This window comes from Mixophyes fleayi, chromosome 7 (assembly GCF_038048845.1).
Source record: "Mixophyes fleayi isolate aMixFle1 chromosome 7, aMixFle1.hap1, whole genome shotgun sequence".
NCBI classification, from domain to species: Eukaryota; Metazoa; Chordata; class Amphibia; order Anura; family Limnodynastidae; genus Mixophyes; species Mixophyes fleayi.
Genome location: NC_134408.1, coordinates 106,311,539 through 106,335,153, shown reverse-complemented (window position 1 = coordinate 106,335,153; position 23,615 = coordinate 106,311,539). Strand labels below are relative to the sequence as shown.

General features: G+C 38.8%; 1 protein-coding gene across 1 annotated transcript in view; it reads left to right on the top strand.

Moving 5' to 3' along the window:
• The first annotated feature begins 2,153 nt into the window (after window positions 1–2,153).
• Window positions 2,154–23,615, top strand: part of TSPEAR (thrombospondin type laminin G domain and EAR repeats) — a 73,644-nt gene continuing 52,182 nt past the window's right edge. Inside the window, exons 1-7 of the mRNA XM_075181382.1 lie at window positions 2,154–2,172; window positions 3,395–3,544; window positions 9,606–9,823; window positions 12,288–12,526; window positions 16,205–16,295; window positions 17,730–17,889; window positions 19,881–20,012. Coding sequence (XP_075037483.1) covers window positions 2,154–2,172; window positions 3,395–3,544; window positions 9,606–9,823; window positions 12,288–12,526; window positions 16,205–16,295; window positions 17,730–17,889; window positions 19,881–20,012 — 1,009 coding nt within the window. The remainder of the gene's footprint in view (window positions 2,173–3,394; window positions 3,545–9,605; window positions 9,824–12,287; window positions 12,527–16,204; window positions 16,296–17,729; window positions 17,890–19,880; window positions 20,013–23,615) is intronic.

The following is a 23,615-nucleotide window of genomic DNA, read 5'->3' as shown; positions in this document are numbered from 1 at the left end:
ATCATCTTTATTACCATCATCATCATTTATTTATATAGCGCCACTGATTCTGCAGCGCTGTACAGAGAACTCGTTCACATCAGTCCCTGCCCCATTGGAGCTTACAGTCTAAATTCCCTAACATACACACACACAGAGAGAAAGAGACTAGGGTCAATTTTAATAGCATCCAATTAACCTACCAGTATGTTTTTGGAGTGTGGGAGGAAACCGGAGTAAACCCACGCAAGCATGGGGAGAACATACAAACTCCACACATATAAGGTCATGGTTGGGAATTGAACTCATGACCCCAGCATTGTGAGGCAGAAGTGCTATCCACTTTGCCACCATGCTGCCACTATGTGACCTGAACTTGTACTTCTATTGCAAAACATTTTCTTATCCACAGGAAAACATACACAGGAAATATGTGTGTCATAATGTCACCCATCCAGTGTTCTTAATGCCTATAGAGTCCCCACATAGAGCCGCTAACATGAGGAGAAGCAGGCAGCAGCTTCTTACATGTGAAGCTGTTGAGTACCGTTCCTCAATATTAAGGCTACGCTTGTAGGGCCTGATTCATTAAGGATTTTAACTTATTTCAGTCTCCTGGACAAAACCATTTTACAATGCAAGAGGTGCAAATTAGTATTCTGTTTTGCACATAAGTTAAATACTGACTGTTTTTTCATGTAGCACACAAATATCAACTTTAAATTTCAGTGTACAAATAAGTTATCTAGTATGTGTGTGCTACATGAAAAAACAGTCAGTATTTAACTTATGTGCAAAACAGAATACTAATTTGCACCCCTTGCATTGTAAAATGGTTTTGTCCAGGAGACTGAAATAAGAAGTTTCTAAATTTAAGATCCTTAATGAATCAGGCCCGTAGTTTGGAACTTGACTATCATCATTATCATCTATATATATATATATATATATACATAGTGCCACTAATTCCACAGCGCTGTACAAAGAACTCGCTCACATCAGTCCCTGCCCCTTTGGAACTTACAGTCTAAATTCCCTAATATATACACACACTGACCGAGAGATACTAAGGTCAATTTAATAGCTGCCAATTAACCTACTAGTAAATTTTTGGAGTGTGGGAGGAAACCCACGCAAACACAGGGAGAACGTACAAACTCCACACAGATAAAGCCATGGTCGGGAATCGAACTCATGACCCCAGGGCTGTGAGGCAGAAGTGCTAACCACTAAGCCATCTTGCTATCTCACTCCCACTCTGAGGAGCAGAGAATGTTTTTATGTTATTGCTCCATTGCACTGGTTTGTATGAGATAGTGAATGGCTTAGTTCAGTGTTGGCTAAACTGTGACACTGCAGGTGTTGTGAAACTCCAAGTCCCAGCATGCTTTGCCAATATATAGCAGCTTATTGCTGGAAGGGTATGCTGGGACTTGTAGTTCACAACACCAGCTCTGATGTCCTCTTACTGTCATGAGTTATTAAAGACATAAATGAGCATTACTACTATAGAAGAAAAATGGAAACGCTGCAAATAGTTAAGTGGGTAGTCCAAGACTAATAATAGGACTTTCAAGTGACGATTTTGATATTGTGCAATCACACCCGGCAGGAGGATGCCATGCTACCAGCATGGTCCACCAGCCTGCCTGCACAGTCCCAAAAAAAAATTCTGCCACAGGCAGGTTAGCAGATTTGTATACATATATTTTGCTTTTATTAAACGATCCTTGTCTTAAAAATACCAGAGGATCTCTACCATGGAGCCTCCAGTGTTAGACCAAGGATTAATATGTTTTATCCTAGGCTTTTTGGTGGTCACTTTTATAATTTAAAGAAAATAATAAAGTTTTTCCTCGGTTCCCACAAACGTAGACCAAGCCTGTAAATAAAGTTTAAATATTTATATGTTTATAATGTAAATCAATCAATTAGGAGTTATATTTGTGGGATTGTAAAAACAGTGTGAAAATATTTGTACCGCATGAGGAAATATGATAGACTAAGGAATATATTTACTAAAAAGGAAAAGTTGAGGTGTTGCCCATAGCATTCAATCAGATTCTAGCTGTCATTTATCTAGTACATTCCAACAAATGATAGAATCCTCCACTTTTCTTTTTTTAATAACTTTAGTACCTCTAAGTGATTTGTGTGGGTCTCCCCAGACCTACATGGAAAATACAATGTCAGGTATTAGTTTGCCTTTAGCATTTAACCAGTCAATGACTTTTCCATCTACCGACCAGCTGAGGTTGATGAAAGTTATATTTATCTACAGGTATAAACTAAAGTATCTTTGAAATTATTATAGCAAAGGATCTAAGCAATTTACAATGAGCTTTTAATAAGTAAAGACTTTTTTTCAAATGATAGTTAAACGTACTGTACAATAGTCAGACATTTTTAAGAACTGCTGTATCAGAGAATGAATTTTAATGTACTAACCCAACATTTTCTTTTTATGGGACAAATGTGAGCATTCCTGATAGACTTTGTAATGCAAAAGGTTGTAAGACCACAACAATCTCTGCATAAGATGACATATAGGGAACAGAATTTTTTAGTCTCAGAAGTCATAAATTAGCCACTTTTGTACATGTTCTTGATGCATCACTTACAGCTGTTTAAATCTCACATGTCACATGGCTTAAAGATCTAAGCAAGTAGTTTAAATGATACTCTGGCCGAAAGACAAGGATGATTATTTAATGATTTTCCTTGTTAATTTGCTTTTTTCTACAAGTCAATACTGAAATGTACGCTAAAAAGCAGTCTAAGATCACCACGTATGACTGTGCTATACATGTCACAACTTGGCTTTATAAGGGCACACAATTTGCAGGCAGAGAGTAAGTTAACTGATAATGTTCCATAAGACAGGGTTTTTATCCTTCTTATCTTAACTTAATTCGGGAAATGACTTATAGACAGTCAACTCCACAGTTGCCCACTCACAATATGCAGTGTGAGCAAAGCCATACTTCCACAGCTATGGTGGAATGGAGGTGGGGGGGGGGGGGGGGAGCATTTGGGGCGCTGTCCCCTGCACTTAGCAACAGAGCGCATTGCTATTAAGTAAACAGTGTTTGACTCTGCTATTAGGGCAGGGGGCATGTGAAGGGGCAAATTTAAATGTGTGTGTGTGTGTATTAGAGGGGTTGGCGGTGGTGGTGTGCGTGTGTGTGTGTATGTGTGTGCGCGTGTGTGTGTGGGATGGCGGGTGGTGGTGGGGGAGTGACTAGAGACCCATTCCCACAGGTTTTCACTGCTGGGCGAGAAAAATCTACATTCACAGCAATTAAAGGGATTTTGAGAGATAGGTGAACCAGGTCACATAACAGGCCTGGATGGGAGGTGATTATAAACAGTCGCCCCCAAAACGAAAAAGTCTAACTCTCCTCCTGTTCCACAGGAAGGAATAAACAAGATGAATTCTGGATATGCTGTGTCACTTTGAGATCCCCGGGGTCAGGGGGTCATGGTAGAGCAACACATCTCCTTCAGTGTCTTCACCGACACTGGGGAAGCAAGATTTCTACTTATAAATTGCTACGAAACAAAGGTTATTATTACATAGTATTCTTATTAACCCACTTTAAGCCGGTGTTTGCTGTTACCAGCTCTAATGGGAACATCTTTACTTGATTATGTTTTGTTATTGTGGGATGAGTTTTTGTACTTTTAGGATTATTCATCTGTGGTAAAATGTCATTTATTTTTTTGCTAATTGATGCTTTGTTGAGGTGCAGCCCCTACGCCCTATTTTTCTGACGTGTCCATTAATGCCATCTGCTGCTACCTTTTGGGTGCCAAAACCAAAGCAATGGTTATATATTATTATATTTCCAATAATCCTATGAATTTGGATGTGTCTGATTTAAAGGAAAATATTCATTCTAGTAAAGGGTTTAGTTTATACACCTTAAAAGTAAAAATTTTACATGAATGCAGCTAGGAGCCTTGGATTAAATATTTTGCCCTTTTATCCCTCTCCTCAATAACTCAGCTGTGTATTTACTCTCCCAGATTGGGGTGGGAGATCTATGTACATGTTTTGTATTGCAACCCCATTTATGTTTGGATAGGTAAACCAAGGTGAGAGTGGAAAGAGCTATACAAACATTGTGGGGTGAACAAACACCTCAAGGGTTTCCAGTATTAAAAAACTGCACTCTGCGGGGAAAGCTGGGGTTAATGCAAGTACAGGGCTCCAATGACCTTTCTCAAAGCAATACAGGACAGCTGCGAGACATGGGTATAGTCAGAGCCCGATTAAGAACCCATGATACTGGTTTGGACATGCTTCATTCTACCGTTTATCAAATAACTTACACTTAAAAACAAGTTACAGTAATCTGTACCCCTCCATGTACACATGGTCATAGGCAGGAGCATAGGTTGCCTACTGGATGATCCATCTCACTGGGTATAGTAATGTTTTCATTGTGACACAGCTACCACATCTCAGGTATTACAAAGAACAGACAGAACAACATTTTAAACCCCACATCAATTGAATCACACACCCAAACTGTTGTTGTGTGATCCTGGTTTATGTTTACACACCCAGTGACAATAGGTGCAGAAAGTAAAGCTGCCCTGTTTTTTTTTTGTCTTCACTCCTGTCTTCCTGTTAGAAAAAAAGGTTGAATTGTGTCCTCCTTTCTCATTTAGGAATTTAAGGAAACAGGATTGTCTAATAAGCTATATTTTCACCATATATATTCCAGGAAGTGTCTTCTGTGCCTAAATGTTTTGTGACACAGTGGGAATCCTTTCTAGAGCTGAAAAGGGGAGAAGTACAATAGAAAATTGTGTGTATTCAGCTAGTTCACAGGCATGCATACAATTTAAAATAGTTTAAATTCTGACGATCTAGTATGTGTTTTTTTTTTTTTTTTACAAATGCTCTAATCATATTTTGTTAAAATGAAAATTATATATTTATTTAAATTGAAACTAAAAATGCAGTGATCTTTTACTAATTGAAATATGTTTGCAAAACCAGATTAGTGGCAAGTGACTAAAAAGGGCACATTAACTTCATCACTTGCCCAGAGAAATGACGATAGCAGATAATTGGTCTAATTACTGTACTTCTACCCCTACTTCTCTTTCCATGGAAGAAAGGGTGTTGTTTAAGAAGACAAAACTTATTATCGTATAGTACTTTATTTTTCTGGTTTTATAAGGGCTCTCAAGGGAGCAGCTAAAGAGATTTCTCAGAAGTTCCATTGCGACCCTCATGATCCATCTGAGAAAAAAGCAGATGTTTCCATGCCAGCCTTGCTGGAGCTGATTCCTTTCAAAGGATCCTGCTTTTAAGAGGTGCGTTCTCTTGATGTCTCTACCAGCCGCCTCCAGAAATAGAACTGAGAAGGACCCCTGAGGAACTTGGCAAAATGAGGCAGGAAAAGCTTAAAACACTAGAAACAAGAAAGGAATGAGCTGTAACAAGACATTGCAGAATAAACACTTGAGAATGATGACAAAATATTGTATGATCAAGGAAGCTTTTGCTTGCTATATCGAGTTGAAATGTGCTGACATCAAGCAAAGGTATCAGCCTTAGTTTAGTAAGTTGCTCCGTAACACTTCTAAAACTGGCAGGTATTCCGGTTTGTTATATAAGCCGTGTTAAATTTCAGAAATTAAGGAAATATATTTTTTATATTTACTATTGGCTTCCCTTGTGAAAATAGAGAAGCAAAATATTTATGCTTGCTTTGTCAAAGGCAAATCATAGCTAGTACACTTGCAAGATACACCTATTAATCTATCTGGATATATAAGCTACTGTAGCTAATAAAATACATACCAAGTTTTATCGTCACTGATCTGAATAATATTGTATTATGAAAAGCATAAAAGAATATGTGAAAGCAAAGTACACCTCTACAAACTCAATCACCTGTTGTAGAAAACACAGGCAAGAAGCTGGCAAACAGATTCCCTTTTACTAGCCATTCATGTGCTGGTATTGCCAATAAAAGCTGCACATCAGATAATATTTCTGATGGGGAAAGTGATCGGATCATTGCTGAGTATTTCCATAAATGTGGATGTCAAGTGATCAACATCAGCCAGTCAAACTATCAGGTCTGTATTGTGATCTGAGATCCAAACAGCTGGATCTAATGCTTGGTTCGTGGACCTAAAAGCTAGATTGACTCTTATGTGGTTTGATGCAGACATTTTGCTGAAAGCTTGACTCACATTTCTGGGCACAAGAACAACAACTATAATAAACTTCACTTCTCTTAGCATATAAAGTTAATCTTAATAGTAAAACAAAAAAGGCCAAATGGCAAAGCTTGAATGTCAGTTATGCCTGCTGTGACATCAATGGCCATATTGTGAACCAAAATTGTGAACCAAGTTAAATAGGCCCCTAAATGAGGCTGAGTAGATCTACTGTACATACAAAAATACAAGTGGACTTCATTTAAAATTATTGTAAAGTCCATCACAGCTTGAGGATTGCTGCTTTAAAGGACGGAACAGACAGAATGCTGGACATATTGTAGCTTGTAACATGTTTATTATTTCATTCACTACTACATATACTGATTTATAGTAATATCCTGAAGTATTTTACTTGTTCTATTAAAGTGTTACCTGCTTAGAACAGATCCTTATTAATGCTTTTGTAACCCTGCCTATTGTCGGATTTACAAACCACAAAAATTACAGCAGTATAATGCACATTTGATACAACACTTACTATGTCATTTTAACATTCTAATTGATTCTGAATTGTGTTTTGCGCACAAGCCTTCAAGTCATTAGTATGCCCAGCTTCCAAATATTAATGCTGATCAAAGTCAGCTCATTGAATGTTTGTGTCGACAGAACAATGCTGCGTGGGGCTGATAAGACAGTTTCAACAAGGTGTAGAGAGGAGCTGTCTGATGCCTGGTCTCTGTGCAGCTGGCTGTGGCTGGTGAGCTGCTGCCTACAGCATGTGCACTTAGTTTTTGTTTGGCTGGCTACAGCTGTCAGATCTCTGCCTGAATGTGGCTTATTTGATCAGCTGAAGACGCCTTTTATTTGTCACTGATGATGAGCAGCTAACATAATAATTTCTATGCTTCACTTTTATCTGGAACATGTTAGTGTTAGAATGCCACAGCGTTATCCCCAGTGATGTGTTCAAATATGTGTGTCAGTGTGTATGAATGTGTTGCAGAGCTTTTTCATGAAGTACTGGGGCCTGATTCATTAAGGATCTTAAATTGAGAAGTATCTTATTTCAGTCTCCTGGACAAAACCATGTTACAATGCAAGGGGTGAAAATAAGTGTTCTGTTTTGCACATAAATTAAATATATGCTGTTTTTTCATGTAGCACACAAATATCAACTTTAAATTTCAGTGTACAAATAAGCTATCAAGTATTTGTGTGCTACATGAAAAAACAGCATGTATTTAGCTTATGTGCAAAACTGGACACTAATTTGCACCCCTTGCATTGTACCATTGGTTTTGTCCAGGAGACTGAAATAAGAAGTTTCTTAAGTTAAGATCCTTAATGAATCAGGCCTCTGCTTGTGTTTATCATATAGTTTGCACAACTTTTTTTCATCAGAAAAGCACAATCAAATGAATGATTAAGAAGAATCTCATAACTTACAAAAATATATATTTTAGTTACTAATTGCTTTTTAGAATATGGACTTCTTTAGCTTTTATAATGATATTTTGTATTGTTAGCTGCAACTACAAGGTGGCACATCTTTCTGTATTGTGAAAGTGGTCTGTATCAGCAGCGCTAAAAATAATAATCTCAGTCTCGGTACAGGCAATGCAACCCATGATGTGCCCCAACTTTAACTTATACCTGTGCTGTGACCCTGTTTCCCCCCTACACACATTGATTATACCAGTTTTGTCCCCCGCAGTATTAATAATATCTACTCTGTGTCAACTCCTCAGAAACATTGATCATTCCTGCTCTGCCCCCCAACATTACTCCTAATTGATAACCCTAGCCCCACTTAGCTCTGTACCACCCTTCAGCGCAAACGCTATAAAACATATAAAACAATACAAATAGTAGTTCGATTGCATCTATGTGACCTGATATTTCACCTTCCAATTTCTTGTCTACCTCTGTCCATCACCCACACCTTGTTTAGTTCTGCATCAATAGTCAATAGTTCTGTATCAATAGTCAGTGTATGATCTGTGGTATGTATGGAATTGGGTGAACTTTCATACAAATAGAGTTTTGTGGTGGAACAGTTTTGCAGTGGTGAGAAGTTTCGGCAATACAATCTTTGAGTTGAGCTCTTGCTTCGCTATACCACACTATTTGTAAGTTCGCATTTTGTGGATTGAATAGAGCTGGGATGATGACTGTCAGTTCATTCTACTGTGTAGTTGTGAACTGCATTTCCCACATTTCAAGTTTCATGGAGAATACAGGTAGGTGTGAAGTTCCAGCAATACAATCTGGCAATAAAATGGTGCCGTTCCACAGTGTATTTGTAAATAAATACGAATTTGCACATTTGTTAATATATATTTGCCAAAGAGCTGGAATGATGGCAGTAAAATCAGTGATGACCAGCTGCCGCCAGTGGTAGTATAGATATGGGAGAAAGAGTTATGCTGGGCTTCTTCCAGCCATAGCACTTTTATTATATTGGCTACAAGGTCAGTGGTGGCATGGGTGAATGAAGCAGGTTGGGACTCGGCAGCCAATGGAGAAATCACCAGGTTGCATACCCACAGCCTATACACAGCCTATGACATTACATAGATATGCCCCCTATGGGATGTCAAAGGTGTGTCAATATATTCCCCTTACACCTATACCTCTGTTGATATATTCTGCATTGGTACAGGTGCCTCAAAGGGGCATACTACAGTCTTTTTATATAAAAAGAACAGTATACATATATTATTAAGACAAACTCCAGTTAAAACAATTACTGCAGTGATGAAGCCATCTACTCCCAAGTGACAGAACTGTGTTGTTCCCATTTTTGGGAACCCCTTAGTTCCAGTGCAGCTCACCCCTGCTGGCAATTATAACAGTAGTCCATTCTTCAGAGCTCAGCACCCTGGAGGTGTTTAAATGACTACAGAGCTGAGTGCAGTTTATAGATAATGCTGATTGATAAAACGGTGGTAAGAAATATCTCCGATATCTGCTGCGGTCCCACTGTTATTATGTACATAAGCAATCCCCATAGGGACTGGTTTTTAGCAAAATCTACTAAGTTCCAAAAAACAAAGATTTTCGGAACGTGTGCCCATTGTTAAACGCGTCATTGAAGAGCAAGAGGAGTGCATTGTGTATCTTACCTGCTCTCCCCTCTGGTTACTATATCAAAGGTGGCTACTTTGTGATAGCGACCATAGAGGAGATAGGAGACAGGTAAACTGTGTGTTCGCCAGGACAACTGTTTATTCTGACTGCTGTTCCAGCAGAACACTTTCATAAATGGTCATGATCTTTCATTCCTTATAATTGGGATAAGGAATGAAAATGATCGTGTCACAAATGCAGTAATTGTTAAATTTGCCACTAAAGCAACACTAATACACCATATTGTCTATATGAAAAATAGACATTACAGTTTTATAATTTTTGTGTCTCCTTATCTCTCTCTATAGACCTCCGGCCACTGGACATACTGTCTGAAGTGATCCCACCAAGCAAGTCCCTAGCTGGGTTAAGGATGGTGCAATCTCAGGGAGCCCGTGGCTTTCATCTCTCCCCATCACCCCACATACTCAGTTTCCCATCATCACGTCTTTTCCAGTATTGCCATCTCTTTCCAGAGGAGTTTTCCATTGTTGTCACTGTGAAGATCCCCAGCCTTCCACCCAAGGTGAACCATTGACTGCAGAACTTCTTTACAAGCTATCCCTTTTCCAATAAGAGAACTATAATTACTTTATTCATAAAGATTCAATATAAAGACACATGTGCCATTATTGATCAATTGATGATGGCAGATAATATTATTATTTGTACATCTTATTATGTCAGAACTCAAATACACTTATAGATATTATTTACATTTTATTTACACATGTACATTTTGTTATTTTACCTGATTCTAGAACAGGGCTTGGCAACCTTTTTCTGTCAGTGTGCCAGAAAAAATATTTTCAAGCCCAGGAGTGCCAGTTGTATACGTGTGTGTATGTGTATATATACGTGTTTGTATGTGTGTATATATATATATATATATATATATATATATATATATATATATACAAGTTAACCCGTGCATGATACTCATGCATTCTAGTCAAATCAAGCTACTTAAGGTGTTAAAAAGGTTCTTGTCATGCATTTGGGCCTAGCCCAGGCCTCCTCAGGGGAAGAGCGTTACTTCCCGACGCAAGCGCCCTTTTTTAACGTGGTTTTGTCCACATGTCACCACCTCATCATTTTTCTCCATCACCTCATCCTTCATCTTCATCGCCACATTCTTCATCAAGCTACTTAAGGTGTTAAAAACTCCCCACTGTCACCCCCGGCAACCACCAACCACTCCCAACTGTCACTTCTCCTTCAAGAAATATATAGGTCAGTGTATAACTCTGCCCAGCAGGTGGCGCTGCAGGTTGGGTTTTTTTTCCACACACGCCACTAGGCATTTATATAGTAGATATATATATATATATATATATATATATATATATATATATATATATATATATATATTTATTTATATATATAAAATATATATTTCTTATTTTATCATGCTAGTATCATGGTAATGCTAATAGTAAAGAGACCAACAAATAAACATTCATGTTATGCAGCTTAGATGTGCCCCCACTTTATATTGTGCCACAGAGTTGTTCCTCAAGTTTACATTATGCCTCATACTTAATCTCTGGAGACTCAGCACGCACATCCACACATCATTTGTTCCACAAGGGAACCATGGAGCTGCTTCATTAAAACAGCCGAAGGTTATCTAAATGGAACTGTTGCGTTTCGGCTATCTTTGGCTGCTTTAGTAAGGCAGCTGCAGAGCTCCGGAGTGCCAGAAGGAAGTGGCCGGGGGTTGCCTACCCCTGTTCTAGAATAACTGCTTGCTTGCCATTGCAGAAAAGTCATAAAATCAAGGATAATTTCTTGATGAGAAATTACAATCCTTCCATACAGCCTATACCCAGCCTGTAGCTTCATCCTGAAACAAACAGAACAGCTTACTCTTACTCTTAAACTCCTTCAGCTACACACGCATTTTATGAATTTTAATTGAAAAATACATTTACAAACAATATTTCCATTGAATGACAAACATAGAATGATCTAAAACTGAGAAACTTGAAATATTGTAGATGAGCAGAATAGAGACTGATTAATTATGTTCATTCAATCTGTCGCCACACATAGTTGTTTTCAAGTGCAGGGTGATCAAAATCATTGAACTTGGATGGTCATCTTTTATGTGGCACATATGATCGCATTCAATGTCATTGCATTGAGATAAATTATTATTATTATTATTATTATTAACAGCTTTTTATATAGCCCCTACATTTCATGCAGAGCTTTACATAGAATAATCATTAACACCAGTCTCTGTCCCGGTGGAGCTCACAATCTATACTCCCTACACACGGAAACCACTCTAGGGTTAATTTTGTCCAAAGCCAATTAACCTACCAGAATGTCTTTGGAGTGTAAGAGGACACCAGAGCAACTGGTGGAAACCACGCAAATAAGGGGAGAACATACAAACTCTGCACAAATCGGATTCAGACCCATGACCCCAGTGCTGTGAGACAGCAGTACTAACCAATACAAATAATTATGTGTAGGGGGGGTATCTAGAGCCCCGCCCTCCTTTCAGATTATTAGCCATCACAGGAATTGGGACGGTAAACTGTATGTGAACAGGCTATATTGTCAAGTGAAGGGTTTCTTACCAAGGAAATTTCCAGGAATCATTTGGTCACCGTTCAAGGTGAGCGATTCATTTCTGAGAAATTCTGTAATACAACTTTTCTTTACTTATTTTTTAACTTCTCTCTTGAGGAGTCAGTGATTTGCTTTTCCCTTTTGATTCTAATTATCAATTATGTTGTTTGATTCATGAAGCCAAGATGATCAAGAGATTGTTCTCCATTACAAATCAATTATGAAGATATTCATAGGATTTCTGACACCTAATCAAACTGAAGAACAAAGGTTTATAATGAAATGCTAAGCTTCTTGGGGCTGAAAGGCTCCAAAGTATAAAATAACCATTTTAGAATTGCTCAGCCTGGAATTTTGCTACTTGGTTTTAACTCCAAAATGTGTTTTGTTGTTTTTTTGATATACAGAAAAATGAATACCTGTTTACTGTGATCACAGAAGGCAGTAAACACATCCTTCTTGGAATGAGATACTCCGAAAATAAGATTCACTTCCTGTTTTGGCATACGGAACACTCCAATGCTTGGCAGACCAAAGTTACTTTTCGAGGTGTCTTGCTGGCCAATGATCAATGGCACACATTGGTTTTAGCTGTGTCTGGCATTTCCATTTCTCTGACCATTGACTGCAGTATACCAATGGAAGTGTAAGTCAAGGATGCAAAATTATTGGTGCATTCAGTGCTTTTCAAGAGAATTGTGTCTATATCATTCTAAGTTTGTTGTTGGAAGCCTTTTTTTAACATGCATTGCTTAAATCATTGCAGGAACACTTACATTGCTTAAATCATTGCAAGAATGCTTACAAATGTATTAATTTCATTCACTTAGCATTTAGGACTTTTCACCTTGAATTCCTCCTACATATCTCAGATGCTTTTGCAAGCAATTATTTATCACTTACTGGTCTGTTTCTTGTCTTCAATGTGTTTCTTTTGATCACACATTTTTTTGCTATGTTAGAAACATCAACAAAATTCATATCTCTGTATGTTTATCAGCTTATAAGAGTCATCTTCAACTGACATATTCTCCAGCTTGGATTATTGCAACTTGTTGCTCCTAACTCATATGTTTCTTATCTCCAGTCTATACTCAATGCAGTTTCTCACATAATCACCCTCTTCTAAAGCTCTCCACCTGTATCTAATACCATGGCCCCTATTAATCAATCTGCAGTGATAAGCATGATTTTTTTTATTGGGGCTTATAAAATTACTTTTTGCCAAAATTTACCAAGAATGTATTGAAGGGGCATCTGAGCACTTTGCCCAAAGCTGGGCACTTAAGATGGGGGGCCCCTATGGTCTAATATGGTTATAATTTTAGACAAATACACAAGGAATACTGTGTGCATTACTGATAGGTGCACACAGCTCTCCCTCCAATAGCATAGCAGTGTGAAACATACCTCCCAAATGTCCTTGCAGTCGGATCTAATTCTGACTAAGTGGGACAGTCACCCAAATTTGGGAATGCCCCACATGATTCAGGACAGTTGGCAGACTTTCCTGGACTCTCTTACCTGTTCTTTCAGCCTTTACTACCTGTGGCTGCTCTGAAAATAAGATTAAGCTCAGTTACTGCTTGTCTGAATCCTGGAATGTTGGGGCCCTATTTGGAAAAAAGACAGGTGCATACAATTTACAATGTCCCCACCAGCATTAAATCAATAAACCAACATTAATAATTAGGCCTCTCTCTCTGCAACCAACCCCAAGTATCAAATTGAATAAAATTAATTGTATTTACATTTAATTAATGAGCCTATTTACCTTCCAAACAGCCCCGGCAATAATTTAATGACATTTACATTTAATAAATATACTTATTTCCCAAAACCATCCCAGACATCAAATAATTTATATTCACATTAAATAAATAGCCTTCTTTCTCCCCAAAGTCAGACCCACATTCAGTTAATAGCCCCTAAATCACCCCAGCATTAAATTAAATCCTACTACCTTACCTTAAATTAATAGTTAAATACCCTACCATCTCCCTACAAATAAATGAATAGCCCTTCTCTCACATTTACCTTCTTCCAGCCGCGCTGTGTTAGAGAGGCAGACTGTTCTGGAATGACACCTGTAATGTGCATGTTTCATGTGAGACATTGGAAGTAAGAAAGGTGGGCACACACAGGAGGAAGTGACTACACACATACCAGAAGGGAGGGAGGGGCGGATAATACCATTCGCGGCTGCATGAAGTAAGGTGGCTGATGCTAGAGGAGGAACTATACAGTATCTTGGCTGGGGGCCCCCTGAGATAAGGGGTCCTGAGCATGCCTCTGCAAATGCCATATTTGTTTGCCTCTTTTTTGTGCAAATGCTCCTATTTGTTTGTCAAGTGCATACATAGGTTCATATCCACATTCACTTTGGGGATTGCCAATAGAAAATGCTCCAATATAAGCGTGATTACCTTGACAAATGAAAATATGTATAGGGAAAAACAGAAAGTGTAGTCTGAAAATCCATTCTACTACCACTTTTGGACCATTCTCCTATTTAATTTGAGTCTCATTCATGCGTTAAATTAATTATAAGAGTGACGGGGCATCGGGATTGTCCTTATTACATTTGTTACTTCTCATTAAATGGGTATTTGTGTACACATAAAATAGTTTTGTTGGTACAATATCCATCCCTTGGAAAGTATAGGCTCTCCTGACTGGTAGTAGAGAGCAACAAACTTTTTGCGGAGGCTCTATGGCCATCTACTAACCAGGGAATGGCTCTGTTATTGCACGCTCTCCACCCCTTGTATCTAAATTAAATGTATTTTTCAGCAATATTACATGTCACTTTTGCATATTTGTGCCCAGTATCCATTTAACAAAGAATGCCCTGATCTGCCTCACCATCAAAAGATTAAACTTTTTACCCATCAAATATGCTGGTATATTAATGCACAGAGTCATGCGCTTCCTATGTGAATAAGTGCATTTTCACAAAGAAAGAGGAACCTAATGTCATAAAGTTGTTCAAACCTTTACAGTAATCTGGCCAATGTATACAAGGTTTGGATAGATTTTACCTGTTAGAATTCTGGAAATCCTATGGTCGCTTTTTATAATGTCAAACTATAAGTTAGAAGTGGAAATAATATCAGTAGATCAGCTAATAAGATTCACATTTGACTGTCAAAATATCAGTAGATTGAAGTATTCCACATACATTGTGATGGTTTTGTTATGAGCTGCGGCGGTGCCCGAAGCCGCCACAACTCACTGCCCTCTGTTAGTGCGCGTCCCGTCCTTAATTAATTAAACAGCCCCTGAGGCTGACAATTATAGAGCTCTATATAGTGTTGCTGACCTGCTTCCTTTGTCTCCTGACATCGGATTGAATTATTGTTACTGACCCCTTGGCTTTTCTGGATCCTGTTTGTTTGCTTGTGACTGGGATCTCTGGCTTGTCTCTCTGATATTCTTGCTTGCTGCCAGCCCTGACCCTTTGCCTGTTCTGACCACTTTTTCTGTTACGGACCCCTGACCTTGGCTTTCTTCTGACTACCTGCTATCATCCCGTTTACTGCCTCCTATTTCCTGCTGCGCTACGGCCGCCAAGGATAAAATTTTACTACACTAGAGTTTAAGTCCTGGGGGCATCTAAGTACCTGCGAGTGCATAAAGCTCTTGGCGGCTGCTAAACGTGAAGACCTCTACATTATCAGGTCTAAAAGTTTACCCTGGTAACCGTGAGTCCTAACAGGTTTGTGCAATTTGCCAATGCGACCCAAAACTGAGCTATATCAGGTTCATCACTAAGGATAACTAGACATCAGCAGCTCCTAACCCCTAGACTTCCACTATCCTGGTGCTAATTAGCAAGGAGAAAGGTGAGGTGGAGTGTGTAGGAGAACAGCAGTATTTTAGCAAAAATATATTCATCTTTTTATTCATTAAAATGAAATAATGCCCATACCTGTTGCAGTCAAATAATGAAAGTAAATTGAAACAGCAGTTGCCTTTTACACACACAGAAAATTAAAATTAGCTTGAAATAAATCTGAGTCTCTAGCTTCATTAATGACTCCAGCCACTTGTCAGTGGGTGTCTAAATTATAATTTAAGCTCTCTGGGGAAATAAGATTGCCAAGTATAAGATATATGCTGTGCTTAGGCATTACTTGTTTTAATATGAACAGTTTGTTACCAATGTAGAAACACAGATCATTTTAAAGTAAAAATGTGATGTGTTGTACAGGAATATTATTTAAGTTAATGCATTGTAATGCTGTAAAGAATTGCTGTTATACAATTGTTTTAATGTGATTTAATTAATTACTGTACAGTGATGATGTTTATTTCTGTTTAGTGTTCTAGACAAACCATTTCCTGTATCCTTGAACACTTCTAACTCTTGGATATACGTTGGAAGCAGAAGGCGACATAAAGGCTTTTTCTCAGTAAGTATTACCTGGAAAGTCAATGCAGTATGCATGGGCGTTGAACATCCTAGTGTGTCACTCCCTACTGTTGATGGAGATTGCACATCATGATTTTTCAACAGTGTTAACAGTTAAACCACAATACCTAAGTTGCACATTATTACATGGTGGCTGGAAGACTATGTTGGGAAGCTTGCCTTTTCGCTGCTCTAGACTCAGGGGTCATTTTACAAAATTAAAAATCTTTCAGGTCATTTACAGGTTATTTCACACCAAAAATTACTTAGTTAATCAAGTTCCAAATGGGGGCTTTCAGCTAATAGTTGCTTTCTCTGTATTGCTTCAATGAAAATAGGTCCTGTCAAACTAACCTGGTGCGAAATAATCTTATTTCACACCAGTGTTTTGTACACTGCCTGCTCAGTTTACTTGCATTTCCCATTGAGTTACAAACGCTTGTTACACACCTCCTCTACCACTGGCATTTTCTTAACACCAGTAGGTAATCATCCTTGAGTTAGCACCCAGGAGGATGTAATTTAACAATGTTAGCAGGGACACAGTGCCCCTGGGTGTGTGTCCCCCCCCCCCTTCTTACCTTACCGGGTGGTGGCGGTATTCTCAGCCTGGAAGTGTAGCACTGTGCTGTGACATCATAGCCAAGCACTGCACTCAGCGTATCACTGACAATGAGGAGTAGTCATCAGCTTTACATGTTAGAAGCCGCTGCCTGCTTCACCTTCATATCAGCAGTGTGGAGGCACTAAAATACTGGATGAGTGACAGTTTGTCTCTCATTCATTGATTTAGGTGCTGCCTAATCATTAGTGCTCAAGGTAACCGCCCAGGCTCATCTAATGGTATTACTGGCCCTGCATATTAGGCTTAGTATTTTCTATAAGAACATAGTAATCAATTATTTTCTCTTTCCACCAGACAGCCGTTAGTTGATTCATGATGCGATATTGATCACATGTAAGAAGAGCATCTAGTTTATAAAATAGATGACTGGTAATAGAACTATACAGTAATTTAATGGATATATACATCATTCTACAAAACACGATTTTCTGTATCACAGTGTGCTACCTCATCTGAGTTATATGTGAAGATTTGCTTTAGATAAAATCTAGTTCTACCTAACCTGCTAGAAAATAATGTATTATATACTCTCTGAAGATACAATAAAGTTCAAATTTGAAACCTCTTAATATTATTAGCATAAGGATTCAGTGAATATATAAAGAGGTCAAAGAATGAATCACATCTACGCTTTATAATCCAAGGCAAGCAGCGCACTAGGAGGGCTGTGCAGGCGGCTGCATTATAGGTTTCTCATTTGAAATATCTTTGCAGAACATTCTATGTGAAGTTAGAACAAATTTCCAGCTAGTGAATAAGACTGTACCTTTGAAAACCCTGCTTTTGAAGAATCTGTATTTTGATTTTCAGGGCTTGTTGAGGCAACTTGTTCTTTTGCCAGGATCTGATGCAACATCTATAATATGTCCTAACGCCAGACCAAGGCTAGCAGAGCTGTCCATCCCCAGGGTGCTGAAAGAGCTACCAGTTAGGACTGAAGGGAGCACAGTTCAACTGATCTATCCTTACGGTGAGTAAAGGTACAATATCCACAAAAATATTAACAATAAATTAAGTTAGTGGCAGCAGGTCAATTTTCTCTTATCTTCTGATATTTACATAGCTGTAAATAATAAAATGGCCTCTGGTTATAATATTATTAAAAATAAAAAAAGCAATTCAGTTTATATAATTAAGAGACACAAAGTTGCATATTTAATTAGAGTTATGAATAAACCTTTAATGCTGCTACGTTTCCTCTCATGACAAGTCGCAAGTCATAAAATCTGGGTACACACCTATGCAATCTTACTTGAGATGCAAGTTCTGTAATGATTTCACCAACGACTTAAAGTCCCGATGCGCATGTCCATTCATATGTACACACCTACATGATTTACCATCAGATCTGTGATCTTCATCTCACATAACCATCTGCTGAAAAGATTGTGTACACTCTACAGATATCTGCCTACATTGCTGGTCTTGAGTGCGTACACACTTCAACATTTGGCCGACATTGTTACATTGTTGATAGTGATTTATGGAAGTTTATAAAACCAAATCAACAGATACATTGTGTGTAGATACAATAAAACATGATCGTGGGAGTGTACACACTCTTGCAATATCTGACCAAGCGGTAATGAATCTGGTGAACTGCACTATGATTGCATAGGTGTGTACCCAGTTTGAGTGAGGCACCATAGTTTGTACTGTCCAAAAATTACACCAATTCAAGGCAATATTTTAGGACATTTTGCTCACTATGCATTTACAACAGAGGAATGTGTTTGCAAATATAAATGTATAACTACAAAATCTAGAAGAGAGGTCTTAGCATAATTAATATACATACACTTGTGGCCATGTGTCATATACATTCTGCATAGGATCAGGAGATTCCATCAAAATGATCTCAATTTGCTTCATTAGATAGTGCAACCTGTAGGGGCAATATGTACCTGAGGTCTAATGAAGGTGTTGCCATTGCGTCAGTATTTGCTTTGAAATTATGTGACTCATTCATTTTGATATCAAGTAGATTTACCACCTGTCAGTTGTTCTGTGATAGCTACTGGCACACATACATTTACTTTTTAATTCAAAGACTATGTCTTTTGTCAGTTATCACTATCAGGCGACATTATACCTGCTCTGTAGTGGGTGCAAAATATAATGCTGAAAACAAGCATACTTACTGCAAACACAGGACTTGAATATCCACATCTGCATTGGAGTGCCCTTACTGTACATGGCCTACATTAGTACGCCCCTTCCATTCCCAGGTCGGTCTTTCAAGTCATAGTCATAAGTGTTAGTTGCATGTGGACATGAATTTGGTACAACTGTATTCATTGGCATAATATCCATTCTTGAGCTTGCGCAGAGCTATTTCTCACAAGATATGGTACACAAATGTACCTGTGCCTCATTCAGAGTGGAATGCAAGCTTAACTTGTGATTAAAAAAGTCGCATGCCATATTCAGAGTTGAAGATGCATCCAGGTCTGATTGAGCAGCAGATGTGTCCACTTAACAACAGACGCATCCCTCAGACACTTATGTTAAGTTACACAGTTGCTATGAAGCATCATTTGAAGTTGACTAACCTAACTAATATAGCTAAAGCAATTTCCCAACATGCATACAAACTTTTTTTTTTTTAATATTTGCTACAACACGCTCTGCAAATCCTAATCTATGGCTGAAAAACTACTAAGTCTCAAAAAACATCTGTGAATCATTCTCAAACCTCTAATTACAAGCGGTTCGCTAGGTTGGATCATCATCATGATCATCATCATCTGCTGCTTACACCTGCCCCTTAACACCCACAAATAAAACTGCTTTTTCAGGGGAAATAGCTGTGGCATTCTAGGACAGTGTTGAAATACACTTGTATAATGTTATTTAATTTTAGAGTGCACACCTGCTTAGTGGTGTATATTTTATAAATACTATAGATATATGGAATGTATGTTCTCTTTATAACTTTTCTGCCTTTCTTGGTCTTTCCAGAAGCTGATATGAAAGTAACCCTGGGTCCACAGCCTCCATGCACTAATAATGAAATGTCTCAATTCTGGATGGATACGTCTCTCAAAGGTCTATTCCTGTGTAATGGCATGAAGTGGATACCAGTGCTTGAAAGTAAGAATGGGATCATACAAGGTTTTATGGTTATGATGCTGGCTGCCAGGTACTTCTGCAGTTTTGGTAGCAATAATAAAGTAGCAATATTATTTATTAAATGCTCCATCTATATAATTGAAGGCTGAAGCTTGTAGATTTCTAATGCTTACCAACTAGTAAGTGCCAGGATATGGCAACAGATATTGATCATGGCATATAATGTCACAATACTCAATTTTTAATGCCAACAGTAAGAGTAGATGACAGGCCTTCCATGCTCATCTTAAATGCTGTAGTATCCCAGTAAACCATGCAGTGGGATATATACTTTATTAAAAGTCAGACACAAAGTGTCAGGGGATATTTTATAATATTTCAAGGTCATAAAGTATCAATGTGCGTGTGGTTCTCCTCTAATATTTATTGTCAATGATTTCAATGAAGATTTACAGATTCCACTATAGGATGCATAACACCTCTATTATGGTTACTAGCGATTATTATATTGCAAGCTGTTATATTCTGCAAAACCTTTACTAAGGAGAAAATAAATATGTCATGCGCTGCATGTAAGTTATGTTGCCTTTAGTCTTAAAGCAGCACTTCCTGGTAGGGTAAATAATTCCTCACACCCTAAGCACCATTCACCAGAGCCGCTCTGTGCAGTCATTGTTCTCGGGGCTCTATAGTTTGGTTCTCAGTCACAACTGAAAACCATGGGTGTATGATACTGCAGAGGGTGGATGTGAGTCGAAAGACCAATCGGAAGCTGTCAATCTCTGTTATCGCAGCGAGATTGCGGCTTCTGGTTAGTCCTCCTGCTTACGCACCCTTCTGCAGCCATTTAAATGTCGCCATCAGATATGACTCCCACAGCTATCTGGGAGCGCAGCTTTAATGAAAATCATATTCTGTTGAGCATCTTACTAGTTGCGCCATAATGGTTGAATTAAAAGGTTTATTTATGACTTATGGAACCATCTAACTTAATCAGGCTGTGGCAAACTCAATGGTTATTTTTTTGTAATATGGACCAGGTAAAAAAGAGATTTGACCTTTTATTGAAAGAACCTGCCAAAGTTCCTATAATATATACAAATTGAAAACTGAATTTCAGGAGTAGACCTTTTTCTTCTGAAAGCAGATAAACTATAGACACTGATTAAATTAATTTGATTGGCTAATGTGAAAGTTAAAGGCAATTTTACTTAAATAAAACTTCATTTTACTTTAATATTGCTCATACAATTTAAAACATATTTAAATGAAGCAGTTTAAATGTGTGATTATATTTATTTTATATCTTCAGTATCTAAAAATTAATCAAAAATTGTATTTTCAACATATTCTCTATAAATGGGGCTTAACTAAAAATCGGTAGCACCCACTGCAATCTCTGCTCATTAACACTATAACCAAAGTACAATATTTATATAAGTTATATATAGCCAACAACTGTAGAGCCAAATACTTATTTTACCTAATGTAACCTGGTTGTTCGGTTTACTAGATATAAGTGCCCCCTGGCAGATGATGGTTTCCCTTGGTTGTCAGGGGAAATCTTTATTAAGACTGGTGCACCAAGTACTTATTTTGTCAGCTGATTTCACCAGGTTTCAAAATACCATTGTGTATATATATGCCCTTCTGCACTGAAACTTTCACTGTGACCTGGATAAGTACCACCATTGTGAATTTAGCATACACTTCACAAAAGAAACCGAGGTTTCATATTTCAAAAATAAAGAGAATAAACATTAAAGGGGATAATGTAGAGTGAGTTCTGCTCCAGTTTTTGCAGACTATCTTGCTTGAAATCGCTCTGTGCATGCCCAGAAAGAGGACACGTATGCGTCTATGTAGTGTCACAGGATTAGAACACTAGTAGTTACCTGCTGGTATTAGCGCTGCTCGAGAAAGGGGTGCTCGTGAGAGGAGTGCGGAATCTAAAGCACATACGATCTTCACCGGGGACCGGGGGTTTGGTGTAATACAATACTCCGTTTTGGCGGCTGCCTGTCACTTCAGGGTTGCGGCAGTCCCGATCATGTGACCCCCCACAGGGAATTCAAACTCCTCCTCTGCCTGTATAAAGATCACGCTCTGACACAAGCTCTGTGTCAGAGCAACAGGTTACTCACCTGACTCCTGGCTCTCTGTGTCAGCTCCTGTATTTGCTCCTTGGACCTCCTATGGGCTAACTCTGCTATTGTGTACCAGACCCAGCTTGAACCTCACTATACTAAGGGATCTTCCTTTGGCATGGCTGTCATCTGCTATTGTGTACCAGACCCGGCTTGAACCTCACTATTCTATTGGATCTCCCTTTGACGCGACTGTCATCTGCTATTGTGTGCCAGACCCGGCTCCTTCCTGATGTCTCGGCAACACCTCCTGCAGGTACCAATTCTATATTATCTTGCTGCTTGTCTATCTGTCTCCCACGTTAGTAGGCTTAATCAGGGGCCGTAACCTGCAGTTTCTCAGCAGCCAAGCCCATCCTGCCTTGCGGAAGTTCTTGGTGAAGACCTGAGAGGTTGTTAGGCTCTGTGCCCTGTTCGCTGGTGCAAATACGGACTCCCCTGAGCATAACATTGGATTTCGCTGCGGGAGACATGTAGGTTGCAGTCCTCAAACTGAGCCACCAGCGAGGCAACGGAGAGCTGAAGGGTAGTCCGACAGGCTGGTTCTGTAACGTTCAGACAGCAAATGTACACCAGAATAATCCAGAAGAATGGTCTCAGACAAGCCAGTCAACATGGTGGGGGTCAGCAGTGTACACAAGGGAGATCTAGAGAGAAAGGTCACAGGCAGCAGGGTCAAACACTGGGAGACAAACAGGATAATCCGAAGACAGGTCAGGAACAAGCCGGGATCATGCACAGGAAATCAGACAAATAGAAGTAAGGTATGTAGCACTGGAGCTGGGGGACCCAATACTCTGGCACCATACTTTGTGCTGAAGCCGGTGTGATCACCAGAAGAGCCACATTTGGTTGCTAGGTAACCAGGCACGACTGAGAGAACTGATAGCGGCCATTCCTGAACAGAAATTGTACAGACCGGTACACAAATGCACATATGCCTGAGAAGGCCATTTATTTGCAGGTGTCCAAGGGCACATGCAAATAGTGGATAGTGATGATGAAGGTCGTCAGCACTGGCAAATCACTTGTGTTGGCTTTTTGTGAATGCACCGCAGATGCTGATTGATACTTTCTTTTTTATTCTGGCAAATATTATGATATTGTGTGATTGTTTAAACAATTTGGAATATTCTTTATTTTCGTAGGTGTTTGAAGATTTATTGATGCCTAATAGAGAATGTATAATTTGGTATACAAACATGTGACATGTAAAAGGTTATATAAGAGTATGCGACGTACGCCTGGCGTAAAACCTGGAGCATGTGCTACTGGTGCCTTGATGCACGCACCTTGATATGCCACTGACCTATTGTATGTAAATATACAATTTTTACGTGCAGATTTTTTGAGAATGAATTACGTCAACTTTGTAACCACCTTTGATTAAGCACAATCAGGCACGTCTGAAAGTGTGCTCACAACCACATCCAGATTAACTGCATCTTCTGTCCACTTCATGCCCTTGTCCTGCTTA